Here is a 25,385-nt window from a genome sequence, read left to right on the forward strand (position 1 = left end):
CTTAAAGAAGAGTGCTTGTCTGGGACTTCAGTCTCGAAAATGCTTCCCTTTCAAATGTTGTTCCAATTTCAATCGATCAAAATTTTTGGTTCCGAATTCGTGGCCTTGACATAGAGAACTTCATAAAAAAAATAAAAAAAAATAAATCGGAGCCTTCTTTCGCTTGATGGCTCGCTACTTTGATGATAACCAGTTTTATGAAATGGCTTGAACAGGCTATTTATAACAAAACCCATGATAAAATAATTTGCTTTTATTCAAGCTAGCCCTAGTCAATCTTGATAAACGAAATATGCAAATCAAAGGAAAAACTTGTAACAAAGCCCTACATTAAGCAATTAATTTACAAGTTTGCTACTTGATTTGCATTTCAAATTTATTAAAAATTTAAAATTGTATTTTATCCTTTATAATTATATATTTTTCATATGATAAAAAAGAATGTTTAAGAGTGCAGAAGGGGCAAACATTGAAGTTTACTCATCAAAAATATTAAATTGGGGGTACCGGGGTAATATGAACAAAACATTGACAACATCTCAAAGTGTAGTTTCATAAATAATATCAACATTTTTTTTTTGGAAAAAATATATGTTAATATGTATGTAGTAACTAATGATATGAATGATCAAAGATAAGTTATTTGACATAAATACTACGGAGTAGTATATACATTACTCGTAAAATATACTTGCAAAACAATTGAACTCGTGAACTCCAGCAAGTTGACAAGCATTGACTAATATCATTAATATAATAATATAACATTAACCTGAATATGACTTGAGCGCTCCGAAAACAAATGGAATGACTCATAACCTGAATATAGTTAAACTTAATTGACATCTATATTCTCTAAAACAAAAAAAAATTAGCATTACATGTCAAGGAAAAGGATCACAGAACCTTCCTGCATAGCAAACGAGGATAGTGGTGAAAATTATCTTCTAAGTATTATTGATAATCATCATTCATCATACTCAAACCAGAGTAAATCTCTAGTGGCAAACCAACAAAGGTCACACATTATGTATGCACAAGGCAGCCTTCACGTTATTCTTATCTGATGGTAGAAAATGACTTGCTGCATCAACTTTTTTCCCAACCAGGCAAAGGTTAAAATATTTTGCCGAGTTAAAGAAAGATATAGTTGTCTTGTGTGGAGTATAATCAGCCTGACATCTCAACATCTTTATTTTCTTGGTCACTTCTTGAATTGATGGATCCTAGCAAATCATCAATCTTAAGAGGAGAACGACGAGCCATGTATTGAAATACAACCTGCAAAACAGTTAGGAGACAAAATTATCCAATTTTACCAACAATCAATCAATTAACTCTAATACCTAGGGAGCAAAATCATCTTCACAGTTCTTGAAGTGGCAGAAGACTTTGATCTTCGTGTAGCCAAAGTAGAAGCATTGCTCCTTTCAAGGGGCCTCCAAATACAGTAGAGAACTACAAAAGTATATACTTCAATTAACATTTATAGTCAACTTATAAATCCTAGGGCTTCGCGTTGTGGTAAACTGGCAACATATTATGTGGTAAGCTCTGAATGCTTAGGGCTTCAAAGCAGAAAAGTAGGCCTTGGAAAGGTAAAATCGCAGAGGTAGAGAAGGATCAGTTCTTCCAAAATACACTCTCCTTGGACAAAGAGCAGGCAACACTTGGTTGTAATGTCAGCAACACAAATCAGGCAACTGTTGAAGGTATATATCTCATTAAAATCACATTATTCAAGTTTAACTCTATAAGAAGCAAAGTGAGTAAGAAACAGCACATTCTTTGAGCCCAAAGGCAAAGCAAAGTGACTATAAAGAAAGTTGGGCATGCAGGAACAGCCCTTGATTCCCATATGCCATATCTATAAACATGAGATGGAGTGTCAGTGTGTCACACAATATTACCAATTTGACTTCATGATGGCACTTTTTTTCCTCCAGCCCCCAATATAGTTTTTTCAGGTAGCTAAAACCGATTGTTTTTTTTTTTTTTTTCCCTTGCCATATCCTTTGTCTCACTTAGTAAAACATAGAGAAAATAAAAAAGAAATGGATATTAAATTGTCGAAGTCAGATTAGACTCATGAGAGAAACTGTGACATAGATTTTCAAATTGTCAAGACCCCGTTATAAAATGGAAAATGAATGAAATACCTGCATCCCAAGTATTGACATGTGGAATAAATACGAAGCTACACCCTAAAAGAATAATACTATGTATCCCCCCTAGAGTGGTAACAACATTTTTAAGACTTTGGTGGTATAATATACAGAGAGTAATAGATGGCAGACATGGTGGTTCTTCTAGAGAGAAGCATGAAAGAGGTAAAATGAGAGTAAAAGAGAGCTAACCCGTGTCTCCTGTTCCTTCACAAAACCAGAATTTCATTGGAGGCAACACATTGTGGGAATTATGGGTCTTGCATCTTAGGTAAGCAGTGAGGTTTGGATGAAGGTATAATTGAAAATACAGTAAGATAATAAAAGATTTTTCTTCTCCTGTTTACTAGCCAAAGTGATTAGAGGCAACCTGGGTTACAATGTACTTATAGTGATGTTGATGTTTATTAGTTCAAAACTCTTAATTTATTGCTAGACTTTTGGCCCTGCTGTAATTGCTGCACAATCTGATGAGAACAATCTAACAGGTAATCTTAAGCCCAATGCATGATGGTTTTTTATTTGTAAATATGTATTTCTGTGTACACAGCAAGTATTCAAATGTAATTTATACTTTAAAAGTCTAAGAACTTTTAACATAGCTAAATAATTGATAGCAAATGTAATTTGTAGATAATATAACAGATTAATAGATAGCAAATTTAACTACTCCCTCCTTATTTAATTACTTGCTCCACTTTCCTTTTACGGCCGTATTTTATCATTTGCTCCGTTTCCTTTTTTGGAAACCTTTCACAGTATTTTACTAATATCTTCTCCCCTAGTGGACCCCCAAACTATCATACTTTAATATTTCCAAATTCTCTCTCCTCCCAACTATCATACTTCATTCTTCCACCAACCCCACTTTCTTCATACGTAGTATTTTATTACTTTCTACTATTTCTCCTAAAACACCGCGCATGGAGAAATGGAGCAAGTAATAAAGTACGGAGGGAGTAATAGATTGTATTTTTGTTAAAGCATTCAATAATTTATCAATTTTCATATAGTAGCAAGTAATTGTTTTCAGATGTATTGAATGACACATAAGGATGAGAGTACAATTTGCTATACAATGTAGTATAAGATAAACAATTACTTCATAAGGGTTATTGGGTATTTTAATTTTTGAATCAGATAGGCTCTTCAATATGCTCCCCTGGTTAGCATATCAGAGAATAGAAGATCAACTCTACTACTCTTTACCAAACACCAGCTTATAGTTGAGTGACTAATCAAATATACTGGAATTGATACTCTTTTTAGCCTGATCAACTTTATATAGACACCCTCATAATATGTGTCAAACAAATGAAAGCAACTAACAAATTTTTACAATATGCCTCTCTTTACAATATACCTCTCTCAAGAAGAACCACCATGTCCTGCCATGTACAACTCAAAATCTCATTCAGATCTAATTCTCATCTGCTAGTGCCTATAAACTTACCGAGACACCTGTACTCTCAAGATTCTATTAGGTCTTATGATCCAACCATTCTTACTGCCCAGTTTCTTGACAGGTGCCAACCAAAGCTTCTGTAAGGACATTAACGTTCAAGCAGCTTGTGCAGAAAAAGGGATGTACCATTCTCAATAATAAATGGATTAGTGAAAGCCCTGGGAGGATAAAAAGCTAGAGTGTCAAGTAATTTAATAGCTATGGGACTATGACATTAGCTCAAGCCTCAAGGATGCGTGTGCATTTTGCATAGCTGGCACAGAATGGAGGCACTAAATCTCACCTAAAATAGTGCTCCCTCTATCCCAGATTAGTTTTTTTTTACACTTATCATGGCGCACAGTTTTAAGTGATAAGTTGTTTGGTTATTAATTATTATATATTTGTTCAAAAAAAAAAAAAAAAAATTAACGCTTATATTTGAAAAGGTAGATGTGATACTCCCTCCGTCCCATAATACTTGACACGGTTACCATTTTCGTCTGTCCCAAAATACTTGACACGTTACTAAATATAGAATGGGACCACTAATAAGAAAAATATTTTCCTATACTCTCTTTGGGACCACAAACCCCAAAACCCAATTAAATCCTACATTTTCTCTCTCCTCACTACCCCCAACTCCCCCACTTTTTGTTTTCTTACAATATAAAAATACAAAAGAGAATCCTTTATATAATAAACAAATGTTTTACATGGACCTGCTTGTAGTTTTCTTAAACTACGTGTCCACCCCAACGTCCCAAGTATTATAGGACGGAGGGAGTAAGAGACAATGGGGTTTTATTTTGCTGGAAAATAGATGAGACAGAAGATAGTGGAGTATTTTTCTATTAAATGTGAGAGTGGACCCAAACTTTTTAGTAGTGGAAAGAGATATGAATTAATATTATAGTGGGAACTTTCCTAAAAAGGAACTGTAAAAACTAATTTGAGACAAGTGAAAAAGCAAAGTGTAAAAACTACTTTGAGACCGAGGGAGTAGTTTGAAATTAAAGAATTTTACCTTGAACAATGATTTTCACATAAGTTGAATAGCAGATGAACAAGTGTAATGTTCTGCTTATTCCAGATCTGGGTTTTGGTGTGGCATCTAACAAAAGAGCACATTATCAATATATTCTCACTCCAAAAGGGGTGAAGAAGAGATACATTGAGAACTTGTTGGATGTTAGACTTGCAGACCATGTTTACCAAAAGAGGCTATGCTTCTTGTGCAGACGTACTTACAAAGCGCTTTTACTAGTGTTGGGTAGGTCCATCATCAAAAATGAAAAAAGTGAAGATGTTACACACAAATAGAGTTAGCAAACCCAAAAGTCCAAGGTTGGTGCGACTCGAAGACACGAGTAAGATTTCGATTTTGGATTAAGAAGAAACATCACATGCACTTTGGTCGACCAAGGCATGAGCGTTGACCATCCCGCATAGGCGGGCAGGCCTTCGGGATTTTGCAAGCCGCACGAGTGAGCGGAGGATCGAATCAAAGAGAACGAGCAAAGTGAGATCTAGAGGGATCACACTTGTGCCTAAAGGCTTGGGATGTTATGTGGAAGGACCCCCATGTATTTAGACCTTGGTGCTAGCAAGTGCTTAGCCAACTAGGCCTAGGCCTTGTGGCTAGAGCACGTGCGTGCGCACCAAAAAAAGCTCATAGTATTTGACCGAGCAAAACTCCATAAAAATCTATGATATTGATTGAGGGGACTCATTGGGACCCCAAAAGATCATGGATGGTCTTAGGATCAAGGTTGGTTCAAGGGATGGGCCCGGGAGACCATTAGTCAGTTGAGTGTTTACTAGAAATTCTTAGCCAAAACAAAATAAAGCTCTTTAGGGGGTGAGTGCTCAGTCAGCGACCGACCAAATGGTGGCCCTATGGCAATGAGCCATGGGCGTAGTCTTGGACTCTTGGACATAGGAAGGCCTATGAAGGCTATAACACATGTGGGTGGCTAAGGTGAACATTCAATAAGACCGACTCGGTGGTCACCATTAAGGTGGACATTGGCTAAGACCGGCCTACTTAATGGATCGATACAAAGCATGTCGGCCATACGGAGTGTTAAGTTGACCAACGGTCAAACGCGGTTGGTTTCGTAATTACGCCACTAACAAGGTGGTTCCTAGAAAATAGGAACCCCAAATCCTTGGACGTGGATCACCCCCATGTACGTAGACAAGTCATTATTCATTCAAGAGAAGTTGAAGGAGTGGGCAGATAGGCAGTTAGTTACTTGGATAATGGGTGTAGTGGGCATAGTGGGTAGTTAATCCTAACTAATTGGGTAGTAAATAATAACTAACTGGGTAGTAGTCAGTGCCTACAAATAGCCCTTGGCATTCCCTTGCTAGCAAAGATTTTGGGAACCCTAGAAAGTGAATCTCCATTGTGTTTTGTGAGCCACATTTAATATAAGTGTTTCATACTTATGTGTTTCAGTGTGCAACCTCGTTACTTTAAGTGTGTGCAGCTAATCTAGACGCCATTACGGACCCTTAGCCAATGAAAAAAAAAATAGCCTCAAAAATTTCACGTGACAACTTAGTCCAACGTGCCGGAAAGCAAAGGACTACTCAAATTTGTACCATCCGGCAAAGGACTACTCAAATTTATACCACCTGCCAATATGACAAGGCCACCTTCTCAATTTGGGAAGTCAATGATGACTATCGAAAACTCAACGACTTGGAAGCACACTTACTAGGAATATCCCAAGGGGATTATCGAGCGCTAGTGGTGTCAAGAAGCAGAGTCCACTTAGAGAAATGCCCGCCTATGGCCCCTCCAAAGGAATTGTGTTGGATGATGATCCCTTGTATGCCAAGACCTTGTTGAAGATGTCTTGTACTCTAGTAACCCTTGGTCTTCCCTTGATCAACTAAAGTCCCTCATTAAGGATAATCGTGGGAAGCTTGGGTTCAATATAAAGGATCCTCGAATTGCTTGGTGGAACCAAAAGAAGGCTGGATAAACATTTGACATGGATGATCAAGATGCGGGCATGGAGAGGTAGTGTAGGCGCATTTAGGATGTCAGTGAGAACTTTGTTTCTCATATCCCACCCTCGTCCAAGCTAAAGGGGACCTCCCAAGTGAATGAGAAGTCCAAGGATGCCTTGACTTAGATGTGGGTGGCTAGATAGAAGATGCCCTAATGGTAAGTACCAAGGAAATTAAGGCCCCGGTGAAGGGAAGCACAAGGGAGTTGTGGCACCCACAAAGGATGGTACCAAGTCTATGTAGGTGATCGTGCTATTAGACTCTGAGGAGGAAGATTTTGTAGACGTGATGTCCAAGTCAGAAGACTCGATTAGTTAGAAGAGGCACTCTTTCAATGATGACGAAGGGAATATGGATATACCTTCGCCAGAATACAACCCCACTACCCCCGAGCACTTCTGCCTTCCTAATCAGGCCACGTGTTGGCCCCTTTGCTCGGGTGGTTTGAATTATAGTAAATGTCACCTAGTTATGTATTTTATCTTTGTAGGGTTATAAATGTTGTTTGGATGTTTTAATTGATGTAATTACACACTATTTAATGAAAAGTTTTAGCCTTTTCTTTGATACGTTGTCTTGTTTTTATAGTCTTAGTATCATGAGAAAATTTGCTAGCTTAATTATCTATTACAATATAAGCTCAGTTGTTGGAACATTTATATGTAATAAATGTGCTTATAAGTATTTCACATGTTTATGTCGTTCGGTGTTGTGTTCTTAAACGACATAGTATAATTATCTAATATACTTGATGTTATAAACCAGGTCAATGGACCAAGTTAGCACCCTAGGTGGTGTATACGAGGCGCAAAAGGGGGAGCAAACAGGAACAACAACTAGGGGCAGCAAGCATGGCAAGCATTGTTGAGCAACAAGACAAAATTCATTAAGAAGAAGAGAAGGAAAGAAAGCAACCAAGCTTCTACTATGTTATTTATTGTTTTTCTAAATTAGCTAAGTATCACATGTATTAGTCTTAAGGTCATCCTTGACCATAGGCAATCCTTAGTATAAGTATGTAATAGGAGTAACAAAGAAGGCATCCAAAAATTAAGTGAACTCTTGTGAGATTTGTGACCTCTCCTAGAGAGAGTGATAGCCTAAAGCTATTGTAATATCCCTTAAGCCATTAACAATCAATACAAGCATTCAACTTTGCCTTCAATTCTTATTACTACCAATTTGCAACTTAGAGTATCTTAGTACATAACAAGTGGTATTAGAGCGGTGTTCTTGCGACCACCGTTATTGGAAAACACCGGCTTCAGTTAAAAAAAAAAATGGTTACAACACTAACGCCAAGAGTCGAGCAACTTGAAGAGCAGATCAACGGAATGGAGCAGCAACTAGCCAAGGTTACCCAGAGGCTAAAGGATCAGGAAGAATCAGTAAAGAAAACATCGGAGGATGCTGTTGAGAAGCTTTGAAGGAAGAATCGACCAGTTCCGCACCGACCACGAGACGGCTCGCAATTTGGAGAAGGCGGACAGGCTGAAATTCCAATAGGAGTTGCGCAACCCGGTGGCGGCGCTCAGAAATCACCCCGGCAACCCCACCACGAGGAGGAGGCCGAGTATTCTGGGTTTCGAGGAGAGAACCGTTGGGATGCGAGGAACAACTGAGAGTACGACAAAGGCGGAGGAAGATGGAAGCACCGCAAACTCGACATGCCGGTGTTTGACGGATCAGATCCCGATAGGGGCCATGAACATGCCATACACTTGAAGGAGGGCAGCAATCCAATTAGTGTGAGGCCCAATAGATACCCACAAGCCCAAAAAGATGAAATTGAGAAGTAGATCTAACAGATGCTCGAGGCCGGAATCATAATTCCATCATATAGCCCGTTTTCTAGTCCGATTTTGCTCGTGAAAAAGAAAGATGGATCGTGGTGATTTTGTGTCGACTACCGGGCACTCAACAAGGAAACCGTACCGGATATATATTTGATACCGGTGATCGATGAGCTACTTGATGAGCTTCGTGGGGCTACGGTGTTCTCAAAATAGGACCTCAAATCGGGTTACCATCAAATTCGGGTTCGACCCGAAGATACTCACAAGACGGCATTTCGCACCCATGAGGGCCATTATGAGTTTTTGCTAATGTCGTTTGGGCTCACAAACGCCCCGGCCACATTCCAATCGCTCATGAACGATGTGTTTCGCCCTTACTTGAGAAAATTCGTGTTGGTCTTTTTTGACGACATTCTCATCTATAGTAAAGGGGATAAAGAGCATGAGAGCCACTTACGTTTGGTGTTACAAAAATTAAAAGAGCACCAACTTTCCGCAAACTTGAAGAAATGTGAGTTCGGTAAATCGAAAGTGGCCTATTTAGGGCATGTGATGTTCGATAATGGAGTGGCCATGGATGGGGAGAAAGTAAAAGCTATTCTTGATTGGAAAATACCGAAGAACTTGAGGGAGTTAAGGGGATTTTTGGGGTTAACGGGCTATTACCGCAAATTTGTGGCTCATTATGCCCTAATTGCGAGGCCACTAACCTCTCAATTAAGGAAGGATTGCTACAGTTGGTCAGAATTGGCCACCCAAGCTTTCGAAAACCTCAGGCTGCCATGACCTCTGCCTCGGTGGCCATGCCGAACTTCATGGAGAAATTCATGGTTGAGACCGACACCTCGGGATACGGAATTGGGGCGGTCATGATGCAAAACAACCGTCCAATAGCTTTTTATAGAAAACTCCTTGGTGTTAGAGCTCGTGCAAGGTCTATTTACGAGAAGGAATTGATGGCCATAGCGTTGGCCGTGTCAAGGTGGCGCCATTATTTGTTGGGGAGGTCGTTCATAATTCGAATCGACCAACAAAGCCTCAAGTACGTGACTCAACAAAGGGAGGTCGGTGGGGAATACCAGAAGTGGATGAGAAAATTAGTGGGTTTCGACTTCGAAATTTTCAGTACAAACTTGGAGCTTCGAACCGCGTCGCAGATGCTCTGTCACGCAAGAATGAGGAAATGCTAGCCAAGGAAGATGAGCGAGAAAGAGTGGAGTTTGGGATGATGGTCCATTCCCAATTCGTGGACTGGGCCGAATTAGAAGATGAAATCAAAAATGATAAGTGGCTAGGAGAGATTTTGGGATCCTTGAAGAAGGGTGAAAGTGGGCCAAAAGGGTTTACTTATGTGGGCTAGAGGGTTTATTATAAGGGAAGGATTGTTTTGCCAAGTAAATCTAAATTCACTAAAGTTTATTGAAGGAGTATCACGACAATCCTACTGGTGGTCACGACGGGGAAATCAAGACGTATCTCCGCCTCCCCGTGGAGTGGTTTTGGCCGGGCATGAGAAAGAGTGTTCGGGAGTTCGCCACGCAGTGTGATGTGTGTCAACGAAACAAAGCTTCCACCCAAAGTCTGGCTAAGCTTTTACAACCACTTCTAGTGCCGGAGGCGGTTTAGAAGAATATTCCAATGGATTTTATGGAAGGGTTGCCAAAGTCGAAAGGGGTGGATTCCGTCTTGGTGGTGATCGATCGGTTGTCTAAGTACGCTCATTTTATTGGGCTAAAGCACCCCTATACGACTTTAAAAGTGGCTGACCACTTCGTGAAAGAAGTGGTGCGACTCCATGGGTTTCCGACCACTATTGTCTCAAATCGGGATAGGGTCTTCATGAGTAACTTCTGGAATGAGCTTTTCACCTACAGGGTACCCACCTTAAGCGCAGTACCTCCTACCACCCACCCACCCACAAACTGACGGTCAAACCGAAATCGTCAACAAAAGCCTCGAAGTTTACCGCCGATGTTTCAAACTAGGTTCAGTGGTTGCCATGGGCAGAGTACTCATACAACACGTCTCCACACACAGCTACGAAGATTGCTCCGTTTCAGAAACACCACGGTGGTGGCTAGTTTGGCAGAACAGTTATTGGAGAGAGATTTGGTGCTAGATGAATTGCAAATGAATCTGAATCGGGCATTGCAATTAATGCAGGAGAGCGCCAACAAGAAGAGGAGAGACGTGAGCTTTGAGATTCGGGAGGAGGTGTATCTTAAACTCCAGTCGTACCGTCAGAGATCGGTGGCTAAGAGATAATACGAGAAGCTAGCTCCGAGATTCTATGGGCCGTTTCTGATCATTGGTAAGGTGGGCAAGGTGGCATATAAACTAGCACTACCGAGTGATTGCAAAATTCACCCTGTTTTTCAAGTATCACAATTGAAAAAGGTAGTTGGGCAGCCAACCGGTTAATCCTACCATTCCTTCGCAAATCTCTCCAGAATTAGATTTAATTGTTGAGGCGGCAGAAGTATTGGAAATCAGACATAAAGGGACCGAATCGAGCGCCACTCTCGAGGTGCTAATTCGTTGGGATGGGCCGTCAGAATTTGGGAAGACTTCCACGCCATTAACAAACGGTTTCCGACTTTCCACCTTGAGGACAAGGTGAAGGTTAAAGGGGGAGGTGATGTTATGAACCGAGTCAATGGACCAAGTCAGCCACCCTTGGTGGTGTATACGAGGCGCAAAAGGGGGAGCAAACAGGAACAACAACTAGGGGCAGCAAGCATGGCAAGCATTGTTTAGCAACAAGACAAAATTCATTAAGAAGAAGAGAAGGAAAGAAAGCAACCAAGCTTCTACTATGTTATTTATTGTTTATCTAAATTAGCTAAGTATCACATGTATTAGTCTTAAGGTCATCCTTGACCATAGGCAATCCTTAGTATAAGTATGTAATAGGAGTAACAAAGAAGGCATCTAGAAATTGAGTGAACTCTTGTGAGATTTGTGACCTTAAGTCACTAGAGAGAGCGATAGCCTAAAGCTATTGTAATACCCCTTAAGTCATTAACAATCAATATAGGCATTCAACTTTGCCTTCAATTCTTATTACTTCCAATTTGCAACTTAGAGTATCTTAGTACATAACACTTGATCAGTTATTAAGTTATGTAACTTAAGTATATTGATGTGTCTTTTGGTATTAAACGTTTATGTATTAAAAGACATGTCTCTTAGAAACATATCTTTTGGTATTAAATGTTAAGGTGTTAAAGACATAACTCTTGGAAACGTATCTTTTTAAGTATGTTTCAATTCCTCATAAATAGAAAATGCCACATTGTGAAATTTTATGTCATGAAAAATCTGTCATTTTCTTGCTTCTCTCTTATAAGTTATTCACGAGTTTTCTTGAGAGTTGTAATAAACACAAAGCACAAACCATTATTAGACTAGTCTTGTAAGAACAACCAAGCCTAGTTGATTTTCTTTGTATCTCAATAGTATTACCGTGTGAAAGTAAATTACTCTTAGGAAATAGACATTCAGTTACGTACCTAGAACATATTCGGTTCACCCCATTCTATTTTTCTAACAATCTAATAGTAATTTATACCTTTGGAAATGGGTTCTTCGGTGAAGGAGATAGCTACCAATTTTGGAGACTACTTTGAATGTGGAGTATATTCTTAGAACCCCCATGCCACCACTTCGAGCGGAAGGAAAGAAGGAACTTTTGGAGACTACTCGTCGGAGGACCAAATGGAAAAATTATGACTACATTTGTCGGGGACTCATTTTAAATGCAATGACGGACACTTTGTTTGATATCTATCAAAATGTGGAGAGTGCAAAGGAACTTTGGGATGCTCTTGAATCAAGGCCGAAGATGCTTCAAGCAAGAAATTTTTTATTAGTAGTTTTACTAACTATAAAATGGTTGATAGTAGGCCAAGGTTCAATGAATCCTTTGCCAAATTAGACAACATAACATGATTATAGATGAAGCTATTGCGGTTGCATCCATAATTGACAAATTACCCTTATCTAGGAAAGAGACTATAAATTTAAAGCAACAAAAGGAGAATATGTCTCTTGAACAATTGGGTGCTCATCTTCGTATTGAGGAGGGCATTTGATTGCAAGATAGAAATAAGGAGACCAAAGAAAATGGTACTCCGGCTTCTACCATCAATGTGATGGAGGAAGGATAAGCAAGTAAGACTAATAATAAAAAAGTCTAACAAGCGCTCTTTCAAGTGTACCAAAAAATCAATCAAAAAGAAGGAAAAAAAAGGTAAATCCAGAACTTGTTGGGTGCGTGGCGGTTCTCACTTTAAAAGGGATTGCCCTTCTAGAAGAAGGCAAGTTGCCAATGTCGACCAAGTCTAATGTTTAACATGACGAGTCTAAAATTTTAGAAATCAATTTTGTGGCTATGCTTTTTGAAATCAATGTTGTGCAGGATGATGTTCTTGGTGGGTAGATTCGGGAGCATCTAGACATGTGTGCAAAAGCCGGCATTTCTTCAAGACTTATCAAGAAGTAGAAGATGGGTCAATTTTGTACATGGGGAATGATTCTACAGTTAAGGTTGGAGACATCGGTCAACTAGAATTTTTGTTAACATTCGGGAAAACTTTAACTCTTAATGATGTTGTATTTGTTTTGAAAGTTAGGAAAAATATAATGTCAAGTATGGTTTTAAAATGGTTTTTGGAGCTGATAAGTTTTTTTTTTTTTTTTTTTTTTTTTTTTAATCCAAAAGGGGTATATTTGTAGGACAAGGATATTATTGTAATGATTCAAATTAAGTAGATTTTATTTATATGCTTAATGTTTCTTCTCTATTGCATAATCGTTTGTCATGTTAATTATTGTCTTTTATATAACATGCCTAAAATTGGTTTAATTCCTCCATTTGATTTTAGTATAGAGAAGTGTAAGACATGCATGTTGAAGAAAATTACAAGAAATCCTTTTCCAAGTGTTAAAAAGACATTCTGCATTGCTAGAATTGGTGCATAGTGATTTATGTGATTTTCACAGCACGCCTCCTTTAGGAATTAAGAAATATATTATAACATTTATTAATAATTTTTCATGGTTTTATTACTTATATTTATTATCTTCTAAAGATGAAGCTCTAAATATGTTTAAGGTCTTTAAATTCGAAGTTGAATTATAAACTAAAGAAAAAAGTTAAGAAAATTCGAACAGATAAGGGTGGAGAATATTTTGATCCAAGTTATTTTCAATCCATAGGTGTAATCCATGAAACAACCGCACCTTATTCACCACAACAAAATGGTATGCCGAAAGGAAAAATAGAATCATAAAGGAGATGGTTAATTCCATGATTTCTAGTTCGGGTCTTAGTGATGGATTTTGGGGTGAAGCTATGTTGATAGTTTGCTATATTTTAAGTAGAGTTCCCAATAAAAGGAAAACCCCTTATGAACTTTAGCTCAAACAAAAACCTACTCTCAATTACTACAAGGTATAGGGATGTAGGGCAATCCAGAACCCAAAAGAAAAGCATTGGGTGAAAAGGGAATTGATTGCATCTTTATAGGCTATGCGGAACATTGCAAAGCCTATAGCTTTTATGTCATTGAGTCAAGGGATGCAAATTTTAATGAAACATGATTTTCATCAATTCCAAGGCCAAAGGACATTATACCTAGTACTATCTAGGCCATTGTAGATGATCCTATTAATAACGATCATGAGACCACATTGCCGGAAGTTAGGAAAAGTAAGAGAATTAGAAAAGAAAAATCTTTTGGACCTAATTTTCAACTTTATTTAATTGAAGGGTAAGGGAGTCAATAGAAACTCAAACAATATATTGCTATAGTGTGGAGGAGGATCCTAAACCTTTGATAAGGCTATGAAGTCTATGATGCAGCATTTGGAAAGAAGTATCCAAGATAAAATGGATTCAACAAACTATACTTGGGTTTTATTCGGTTGCACTCCTTTAAGTTGTAAATGGATTTTCAAAAGAAAATTAAGGATTGATGAAACTGTTGTAAAGTACAAGGCCCCGGTTAGTGATCCAAGGGTACAAGCAAATTCACAGTATTGATTACTTTGATACATATGCCGCAGTGGCAAGAATAACCACCATAAGGTTCTTGATAGCTCTCGCGGCGATTCATGACCTTGTAATTCACCAAGTGGATGTAAAAACAATTGGAGGAAGTTTACATGAAACAACCAAAGGTTTCTTTGTCAATGGAGAAGAAACCAAAGTGTGCAAGTTGATGTTGTATAGGCTAAAATAGGCACCTAAGCAATGGCATCAAAAGCTTGATGTTGTCTTGACAAATGGCTTTAAGATAAATCAGTCGAATAAGTGTGTACAGCAAATTTGATAATTACAGTAAAGGTGTTATGATTTGTTTGTATGTTGATGACATGCTTATATTTGGGACTGATTTGGATCAAGTTGAAAAGACCAAAGAATTTTTTTCATCTAGCTTTTCCATAAAGGATATGGGAGAAGCGGATGTTATCCTTAGTATTAGGATAAAGAGAGGGAATGGCTCACTAATTTTAACACAATCTCATTATATTGAGAAAGTGATTAAGAAGTTTAGTGAGTTGGAAAGTTCTCTCATGTCTCCTCCAAAGGACCCAAATGTTTCTTTGGTTCCAAATGGAAGAGGTCTGGTTTCACGGTTGGACTATACTAGGTTGATTGGATGCTTGATGTATGCTATGGCAAGCACTCGACCGGATACAGCATTCGCCATTCGTTTGAAAAGGGTTTACGGATGCTAGTTGGATCACTAAAAAAGAGGATTATTCTTCTACTAGTGGTTAGGTATTTCTTCTCGGAGGAGGTGCTATTTCATGGGCATCTAAGAAGCAAACATGTATTACGAACTCAACAATTTTGAATTGATTGAATTAACCCCACTATCTATCTAGTACAATACTAGTGATTGAATTAACCCCACCATCTAGTTGGATCACTATATGGGTTTTTCAACAATGTAACAGCTTGAATTGATTTTCTAAATAGATCTTTTTGAAATGTTGCTCATATTGTAAGAGCGTGTGATAAAAGGTCTACCTCAAGTTTGGGTGCTTCACTCTGTTTCGGGCTTAGCTTGGAGTACTAATTTGGATATGGACACAAGACCTTTAATGGTGCCAAAGGAACAATGTATTTTGTATTTAATTTGTGTGTATGACATCTTTAATTTTTCATTATGGTTGTATGATTCAAAGCTTAGTCTATAATTACAATCCGAATTGTTGTTAAGTATGTTATACTAAACAAAAATTCAATCGTTTCGACATTTTTGTAATGCACAAGTTTGAGTGTTTATCATGTTAAGCAAGGTATAAGCTTTAAGCATCTATTATATAAATGGAAGACGATTATTGGAACATTTACGTACTTCCTCCGTGTTTTAATAAGTGTTACACTTTGACCGGCACATAGTTTTAGGCAATTTAATTGACTTAAATAAAATAAGAGGTAAGAGGGGTAGATGGAGTATTAAAAAATTGTAAAAGAAAGATAGTGGGGATAATAGTTTATTGAAAAGTAATGAATGTGGGAGAAAAGAAATAATAAAAAAAAAGTAGCAGGGACCATGGAAGAAGAAAGATATAATAATATTAAAATGTAGTTTATTGGCGGAAAAAAAAAAAAAAAAAAAAAAAAAAAGGAAGTGTAACACTTATTAAAAAAAAGGAAGTGGGATCAAAAGATTACTATTAGGAAAGCGACATTCAGTTACATGCCTAGGAGAACATATCCGGATCACCCCACTCTATTTTTCTAATATGGATGTGGCTAGTGGTGCCACTCCTACTTAGACTATCTATATAAACTTCAAGAAAAAATGGTAGTGTTCAAGCACTCAAAAGGTAATTTTTCTCAACTTTGTTTACAACTCATTTTGAACTATTTTCCAAATTTGTTTTGAAATTTGTTTTTGATTTTTTAAATTAGTGATTTTACTTTAATAATTTTTTAACAAAATGTCCTTTATACTTTTGTGTAATTTTTTTTTTTTTTTTTTTTGGAAACAGAAGAACTGTATAACTTTTTTTTTCAATTTCTAAAGATATTTTATTTACTTTCAATATACAATATTTATTTATTTATTTCGTTATACTTTATATTTCTTATACATTAAGATCCTGGTTTTTATTTTTATTTTTATATTGTGTTTTAAGAATTTGTTTTCAAAATTTATTTTTTAATGATTTTGAATTCAATAATTTTTAAGCAAATTGTGCTTTCGAATTTCGTCTTGATATTTGTAAAGATCTGTATAGTTTTAGTTTTCTTTTTCAATGTTTAAAGTCAGTTTTTTCTTTTTTTTTTAAATGGTTCGTTTTTGGCTTGCTTCAATGATAAGGGGAAGGGGAGAGGTGAGGAGGGCCCCCTTCAAGCAGACTACTTTACTAGCTTGAATTTTTGTCCGTAATAATATGACCTCTGTCTCATCCGCCCAAAAAATATAACTATTTAACAGGTTACTGTCACTAGTGACCATTACAAACGGATTGGCATTAAAGGTCAGATTATTTTAATTATAAAAGGTTTTTTTTACTTCAACTTTTCTATTGGTTTTTGTTTTAGAAATTTTTTTAATATTTTTTTGTTAAATTTTCAAATTAGATCCACTAAACTAAGTTTTTGGATTTGGATAATTTTTAATTTAAGTTTTAAAACTTATAGTTTTTTTCTTTAATGTTATTTTGATTGTATTTTTTTTTTTAATTAGAACATAACCTGACTTTTGTTTATAAGTTGATAAATTTCGTACTTGACTTTGGTTTTTTTTTTTTTTTTCAATTTTTGAGTCATTGGTTTGAATTTTTTTTTTAAATCTTTTTCTAAATTTTACATTTTACTCTACAAGATATTTGACTTTGATATAATCAATTTTGATTTTTTTTTTCTTTCTATCTTTTCATATTTCTGTTTCTTTTAAGTATTGTTGATTTAATATTTTTTAAATTTGTGTGATTTGTAGGTGAAAATTCATTATTGAACAATACATTGATTGATAGCTATATCAATTTTGCGAGATGAAATGTAATAATTTCAGAAGTTTTAGATTATTAGTTCCATACAAATGATTTTATATTCTTTTGCATTTTCATAGTGTTTAATTATAAATACTATAATAAAAATTGGAAGTATTAGTGCTTGATTAATGCTTAATAATTTTTTTTAGATGCACAAATAATGCTTAATAATTTCATGTGTCTTTGCAAGAGTCAGACATTTATTAACTATAAAGCGTTATATTTCAAAAAATAAATAAATAAAAAAAAAAGTATAAATTATTCTTGGCGATCGATAAACACACATATTTTGGGTGTTTTTATTTAATTAAGAACTTCAACAACTGCACCATTTAATTGCATCCATATATATATAGGTTAATATTTTTCATTACATGCTTTGTTAAGCCTATACCAGTAGATAGTTTGCTTGATGTAATATGTATCTCTACAAATGATATGATGTAATACAACTTTTAATTAAGAATAATGCAATAAATTTTAAGTAGTATTTCATTTACAACTGCAATGCAATTTATATTTACATATAATTTGATTTATATTTAACGTAAGAACAATTCAAATATACAATAAAAGAATTCTTTAATTAAAAAAATCAAACATTTAACTAACAAGTTTAACCCCTGCATTGCACGGGCTAAATACCAATTTTAATATCATAAGTGGAGGGTATCCGACTTTCTCCTAAAAAAACGAAAACAAAAAGAAATTTGGATAATTCTCAACATGAAAATACCCCAAAAAGCAATAAATGGAGGCAAGTTTGAAAATTCCCCCAAAAAGAAAAAAGAAAATAAAAGGAAAATTTTGAAAATTCCCTAAAAAATAAAATAAATAAAAGGAAAACTTTAAAATTCCAAAAGAAGAAAAAGAATATAAAGGGAAATTTTGATGAGACAACTTTCCTCACAAAAAAATAAAAGTAAAAAATAAAAAAAATAAAAAAAAAGAAGAGGAAGATTAAATTCTTCCTCAAAAATTAAAAGAAAGAAAAAAGGGAATAAGTAAAATAATAAAGGTTTCCTTAAGAAAATCAATAAGGAAAATAAGAAGATGGAAAAAGAAAGAGAAGAAAAAAAAAGAGGGAAAATTGAGCCAAGATACAGAGACAATTTATCACGCCATGTCATGATTGGAACGACACGCAAAATATTGCCGCATCGCGGCAAATCTAGGATTAGGTTTGAAATACACACCTCTAATTCTATATTCCTATTATCCTTTGTATTCTGGATCTTGGATCTAGGATTGAATTTGGAATACACACCTCTAGCTCCGTGTAAAGAGGTCATGGTGTCTTTATTCAATGCACAACTAAGGAGAGATTACAAACACTCTTAGCTTTCTAGATTAAAGTTCTAGGGAGGTGTGGGCGTTGTGAGGGTCCCTAATAATTATTGGTAGTTCATAGTTTTTCCCCTACTAGTTTAGGAGGGATTTTCCACGTAAAATATTGTTTATCATTGTCTTTGCATACCTCTAATTCGTTCATTTAAATTTTGTTTATTGTTTGTATTTTTGCTTCTACTATTCTCAATAGAAACAGCCAATGGAGTCTTTTCCATGAGGAATATTTAGTCTGGATGAGTCATTCCTAGTGTTGTATCGATCATAAGATGTTGAATGTGCATGACCTAAAACCAATCAGAAGCTTCTTCCAGGAAATACCATCAAAGGTATTCACTCAGATTTCTTGTTTGTTTTTGGTGAAGAATCTTGTCTCAAATGTAAGATTTTGGGTAACGTGGAGAGTAAAGAATTTGACATTAATCTATGCCTTAGTGTTGGAATTTTTTAGTGTCTAACTTTATTCCTCAACTCAAAAGTTCAATCAGCATCAATTTAAATCTTGATCTTTAAGTTCATAATCCTAAATTTTAGCGGTAATGACGAGCGGGAAGGTGAAAGAGAATAGGAAATGGAAGAGAAGATGGGAAGAGAAAGAATAAAGACTGAATATAGTGGTAATTGAGGCCAGCATAACTGGTGATTGATGATCAGCAATGAAAGAAGTAGGGAGGAAAGGGAAGGTTCTCTGGATCAATATTGTAAGGCAATGGCAGTATGGCACTTAACTGAAATAAATATAAAAACATAAAAAGAGGGCAAATGCGGATGGAATATTTCCTTCATTTAAATTCCTTTATCCACACTCTTTTTCTCCCATATGTTCAATCAAGGGTAAATAAAGGTCATACAATGGTTTAATATGGATTATGGTAGCTTGATATAAATTCTTTCATTGACACTACTATACGACAAGAAGAAATACACAACTGTAACAAATTTTGCTAATTACATCAACGCGGTCATTTTCTCCCTCAAAAGTAAAAACCACTTGAGGATCATATTGAAGTTATAAATTAAGACCACAATAAAAATAAATACTACCTCAGTTTCATATTATTTGCAACGATTAGACAATTTCTACTCACAGTTTATGTCAAATCATTGCAAATAATAAGAAACGGAGGTAGTAAATAAATAAATAAAACACACTCCAAGGCTTCAATGGTAATATCAAAATTGAGTGGAAGAGGAATACAGCAATTCTGATTCACAAAATGTATTCACTCACCAACTTTATAATTATATAAGCTTTACCAACTGACCTTTGAGTAACTATCAGCAAAAGCGCGAGCACGGTTGGGCTTATCTTGAAATTGTAAATCAGCCTTCTCAAATTTCCCATCAACGAAAGTCAATCCTCCATCATTCATTGAAAAACGCAGAAGATTACCTGGACTTAATCCTGACTGAAAAAATTAAATCAATGACTGAATTAAAAAATACTTCCAACATCATTAACAGCAACATATGAGTACAGTAGCACAGAAAAGATACAAGCAAATGATACATCATTTAACATATAAATGACCACACAAAACAAAATTATCTACAAAAAAACTCATTTTGAATCCGTCTAGCCAATAGAACAGAAAGTTTCTGACAGATAATATTAGATTCTCAGACGAATCCATGAATGTTCGCCTTCCTTGCCAACAATGTCTGATGTGTTAGTGATCACGTCACAGCCTCACAGGAATATGCTTGATGTCTTTATCAATTCAAATCATTAGAGACATGTTTTCTCTTTACCTCTGTTTTCCTTTTTATTCATTCAGAGACCATGACTAAGTATCTAATGACACCAATCAGTGATAGAAGTAATAACTAGGTAGTTGTTTGGTATAAGCCTGGCACATATTTTGGAAAAACAAATGTTCGAAATGTCAAACATTGGACCATAGTAAGCAGCAGTGAGGGGTGTTAGGGCTGCTTAATTGGTGATGGAGGCTTCGGTAAACAACAACAACAACAACAAAGCCTTAAATTCAAAATGATTTGGGTCAGCTAACATGAATTGTCTTAAGGAACCGTACAATATAAAGAAAGGGACATAACAAGAAAATCATTTGACAGACTTTGAAAAAAGGTGAGTAAAGTGAGCAAAAGAAAGAGCATCCAAGAAAAATTAAGGGAGTTCTACAAGAGAACCAAAAATAAAATTCAAGAAAGTTTAAAGGAGTTTTAATTGGTGATGGAGGCTTTGGTAAGGAAAAAAAAAAATCTCTTAGTTTAATTTTGCAGGCATTTAGTTCAATTTAGTTGTCCATTCCATTCCCTTTCTACTTTCTCTGTTCCACCTTATTGTGTTTAATTCTCTCCCACAACCACCCCAACCCCTTACCCCAAAAAAAAAAAGAAAAAATATTTTCAATCTTCAATTAATGAGCTCTAACCTTTCCTCTCACAGCTCACCACATTTATTCCTCCATAAGCCCATCACTGCCTGATGCTAAGAACCCATTTTTCCTGCATCCCACTACGACCTTCAGCCGATCCCTCTCACCCACAGTGCCCCACTTTCTAACCCACTATCACTGCCACTGTAGCTAGATTCCATCAAAACACCCACCGAATATGATATTCATACACAGTAGAAAAGGAGGAATGCGAGATATAATGCAAGAGTACTTCATGGTAGCAGCAAGTAAAGACATTGGTGATGATCTAGGTTCAATCCTGCAGGGTTCGAACTTCACCTTAGCCCCCCCCCCCCTCTCTCTCTCCTCCCTTACCCCTCAAAAGGGTTCAAGATCTCTACCACCACTTAAGGCTGACCAACCAAGCCCTCATTCATCATGGTGTGCCTGTTGGCTAACAAAATCATTAAGTTAGTGGTGCTCACCAGACACATAGAAAATGTGAGAGTGAGAGATGAAGTATAAGGGAACCATGGGGTGATGCAAGACGGGCAGCAGTGGTGAATACAGAATGCCTAAAAAATGAAAGTAAGCACCTAACACTGACAGGGGGAAGCAAAGGAGAATGACAACTGAGTAAGGTGGTGCAAAGAGTGTACATGGTGAGCAGCAGAAGCTAAAAAGGAAGAAAGAAGAGGAAGGGACATAACTCATATAACTATTTTTTATTTTATAAACCAACATATAAAAAGGAAGATCAAGTACATTCCCAATTGAAATAAGCATTAATTCAAATTTCCAATTCTAGAATCTTGAATCATTTCCTCTTATCTAGTTTTCTTGATTCCTTGCCCTAACACTAATGTGAATCAAATGGCCTCTTTACAGGTATTTTTGGAATAAAGACATACAAGAAAATGGCAAAGTATTCAACTTCAGGCTAACAATGAATCCTCTCTGATCAACACAAATAGGATTAAAACATCACTCAATTATAATGAAACTCAACATAAAAGCTTTCAACTTTAAGCTAACGATGATAAACAGCACTTTTTCCACACAAGGAGTTATAAAGCATAGCTCAATTATAATGAAATTCATCAATATGAGCTGAAGATTGAGACCTATGGCACTATCTTCAACACTAGACAAGAATAAAAGTGAAAATTCACAAGTACCAAAATGCACAAACCTTTTGTTGAAAGTCCTGGTCTAGACAGCCAAATACAACAGGAGGATCATCCGAAGTAATCACCTTTCCATCATTTTGTAGCTCTAAGACCACCTGTTCATAAAGATAATTGATAAGTTATGAAACACGAGTATTTGAGTTACTTAGTACAGAGGATGGAAACAATTAGCGCCAAAAGATAAGAGGAGCAACTGACTATTGCATCCAACTTCCAATGTTTTCTGGACTAATCCCACTCTTTTTTTATGACTCCCCAAGATTGGGGAAGAATTTATTTAATAATTCATATTCATCCATATTTCCGACCCGCTGTATGCGTCAGAAAACAGCCTTTTGAGTATGTTCCTTTCTAAGATGCAATTGTAATACCTATTTCTCTTAAATGACTTAGCTGATAGCAGTAGCTCGGGTACTGCCTCCAAACAGTTTTTACAACAAAAACAACAACAACAGAAAATGACCAAATAAAAAGTTAAAAAAATTCAAACACTTGCAATTGACTTCCAGGCAAAATCACATCTCATAAATCCTGATACATCAAAAAAATCTCTAAATAACAAATTCAGAAGATAGAGTTAAAATGCCATGGCAGCAAAACAGATCAATGCCATTCAATGGCACTTCTGGAAGCCAAGAATTAATAAGGTGAAAATCTTCATATAATTACCTGTTGTTTGCTTGGCACTTCGCCTTTATTATCTGTATCAATAACATATTGGCTACATTTTTCATCCTTCCAGACTAACGTCAGTGGTGTATTTCCTGGTTGATAGTGTGCATGCCTAAGAAAGGCAGAAGTACCACAGAACTAGGTTACTGGGAGATCCTAATAGGTAAAAATATGCAGTCAAACAAATGGAAATTTGAAGGCCATTAAAGCAAACAATTCCAGCAAAAAGGTAGTAGAGCCTTACTTGTTATAGAATAAGAGACCATCTTTTACATAAGGTACTTGTCCGGCATATGCTGAGAGCAGTCCGCTATGGTCACAGCTGTATACAGGAACTGGACTAAACCGATACCTATGATATTGTGAAGGTGGTCCACAAGCATCACTTTCGGCAAGCTTGGAATTCAACCAAAAAAACCTAAACTCCGCATTACAATCGTAAAGAGAGTATCCTCCCCAGCATAACATGTCGATCACATAGTAAGTCTGGTCTACCTGTATTCACATTCATCAGATAAGAGAACAAACATACGCTCAGAATCACAAACATGAATATTAATAATGACAACCTCACCTCATGGAATATGCAATCAAGTATACAATACGACTGGCCAGATCCAGAATTCCCTCTCGTTCTGGCTCCACAAGGTAGAGCAGATGGAAAATGATGCAACACTATGCCATTACGTTGTCTACTAATTGTTGTCCCATTGGTGGAAACTATAAAGCATCGCTTCCCAGCCGGCCTAGCTAATACAAACCTGCAAAAATATATATCCAAGACATGATTAAAAAATTACCAAACAATCACCCATAAAAAAAACATATGGTTGTGATATCTAGTCTAAACAATCTAATAGATATTATATTGGATATAGTGAAGCCGTGCTCATATGAATAAGTTTGAAAAATCAAACTATTAATTTTTTGAGGGAAAGATGAGCTTACAAATTATTAATTCAATACAATTTCTGCTAAAGCCAACTTTGAAGAATTATATTCAAATAAACCAACTCCATACAACCATGAGTATCCCATCTCACGACCAGGCTATTCTTTCCCTACCATACAAGGAGGACTAACAAAACATTTCTGCCTACTCTTTCCTAACCTCCTTAACATTTCCTAAGTAGTAAAGTTTAAAAATTCAAAACTATAAACAAAAAAATAATATAGATTTCAATCATTTCATCATTCCACGCATTAAACCCTTATAAAACCACTCCACTACCACGACAAAATGGGCGCGACTAAACCCTTATAAACTCCTCCGCAACAAGAGGTGTTCAAAAAATCCCGACCCACAAAACATTCCACTACTAAACCCTCAATTCTTACAAAAATCCACATTAAACCCATCACACAATCATTCAATCCATGTAAACCAAACAATACCCATCAACAGAATCTAACTAAAACCATAGAAACATTTCACCCACTAAACAAAATTCAATAAACAAAGCAAAAAAAAACTCGAACCAGTCTTGAGAAAGGCGATCAGGGACATCAATCATCCACTCAGGAAGCATCAACTGACGAGCAAACCAACGCCGAGATTCTTGACCACGAAGCTTAGAGGCTTGTCGAACATCCTTTAAATTTTCAAGCTGAGGAGCATTCGGATAATCCTCCTGTTCTTCGGGTTCAGTATCGATATCGAAAGCGTTGTCGTCGTCGACGGCGGAGGAAGTGGAGGGGGTTGGTTCATTGAAAGAGAAAAGGGTGGAAGCGAGGCGGCGAGCATGGGATTGAGCGTCAACGCGGCTTTGTTGCTGGCGGAGAAGAGAGAGTTCTCTTCTCTTTTGTTGGTCGGAGATTGCTGGGCGTTTGTATGCTCGCCGGATTTCATGCGTCGGCATTGTGTTGCTACTACTGGGTTCGGTTTGGGAGATTTGGTAGGAATTTGGAACTCAAATTTTCAAATACAGTTTCCTGGATTTTGAAAGGAAAATACAAGTTTTTGATATATTAAAAAAAAAAATGATATATATGTATATATATATTATATATTCCTTAAAAAAAAATTAGAAAAATTTGTTAGTAGAAAAAGATCTTTTAAAGCAACCCATTTTGTTTAAAAAAAACACTTTAAAAAATTTCTTAGCCATGTGAAATTTGTTTATAAATTTTTTTTGCTGAAGACAAGTAGGTCTCGCTTTTCGGCATTCACTCGTCATTTTCCGGCGTTGACCTATCATGTGCATGTCACATGACTTTTTGTTACAATCTCACCCCTTTTTTAAATATAGTTCTCTCTCTCTCATTTTGTATGTGAACTTGGCCGTTGTGAAAGTTCATTTAATTCGAAGAAGGTAAAGCAATTGAAGACTTTCCCAATCAAATTCGGCCAAGGCAATTGCTTTAGTAAT

At 36.3% G+C, this 25,385-nt stretch overlaps 1 protein-coding gene across 2 annotated transcripts; it reads right to left on the minus strand.

Moving 5' to 3' along the window:
* Positions 1-642: 642 nt before the first annotated feature.
* Positions 643-24,979, minus strand: LOC110739729 (snurportin-1-like). 2 transcript variants are annotated; one of them, XM_021920200.1, is made up of 7 exons: positions 24,496-24,979; positions 23,591-23,777; positions 23,261-23,511; positions 23,014-23,128; positions 22,347-22,439; positions 20,060-20,203; positions 643-1,281 (listed from the first exon to the last, which is right to left on the minus strand). In XM_021920200.1, exons 1-7 carry the CDS (start codon positions 24,873-24,875, stop codon positions 1,171-1,173), a joined length of 1,281 nt encoding a protein of 426 aa, XP_021775892.1. In that variant the 5' UTR covers positions 24,876-24,979; the 3' UTR covers positions 643-1,170. The 2 variants fall into 2 exon arrangements, with proteins under 2 accessions (XP_021775892.1, XP_021775893.1); XM_021920201.1 differs by lacking the exon at positions 643-1,281 and adding an exon at positions 1,288-1,703.
* Positions 24,980-25,385: the final 406 nt, after the last annotated feature.

Source organism: Chenopodium quinoa, unplaced genomic scaffold, assembly GCF_001683475.1.
Source record: "Chenopodium quinoa cultivar QQ74 unplaced genomic scaffold, ASM168347v1, whole genome shotgun sequence".
In the NCBI taxonomy this organism is placed as follows: domain Eukaryota; kingdom Viridiplantae; phylum Streptophyta; class Magnoliopsida; order Caryophyllales; family Amaranthaceae; genus Chenopodium; species Chenopodium quinoa.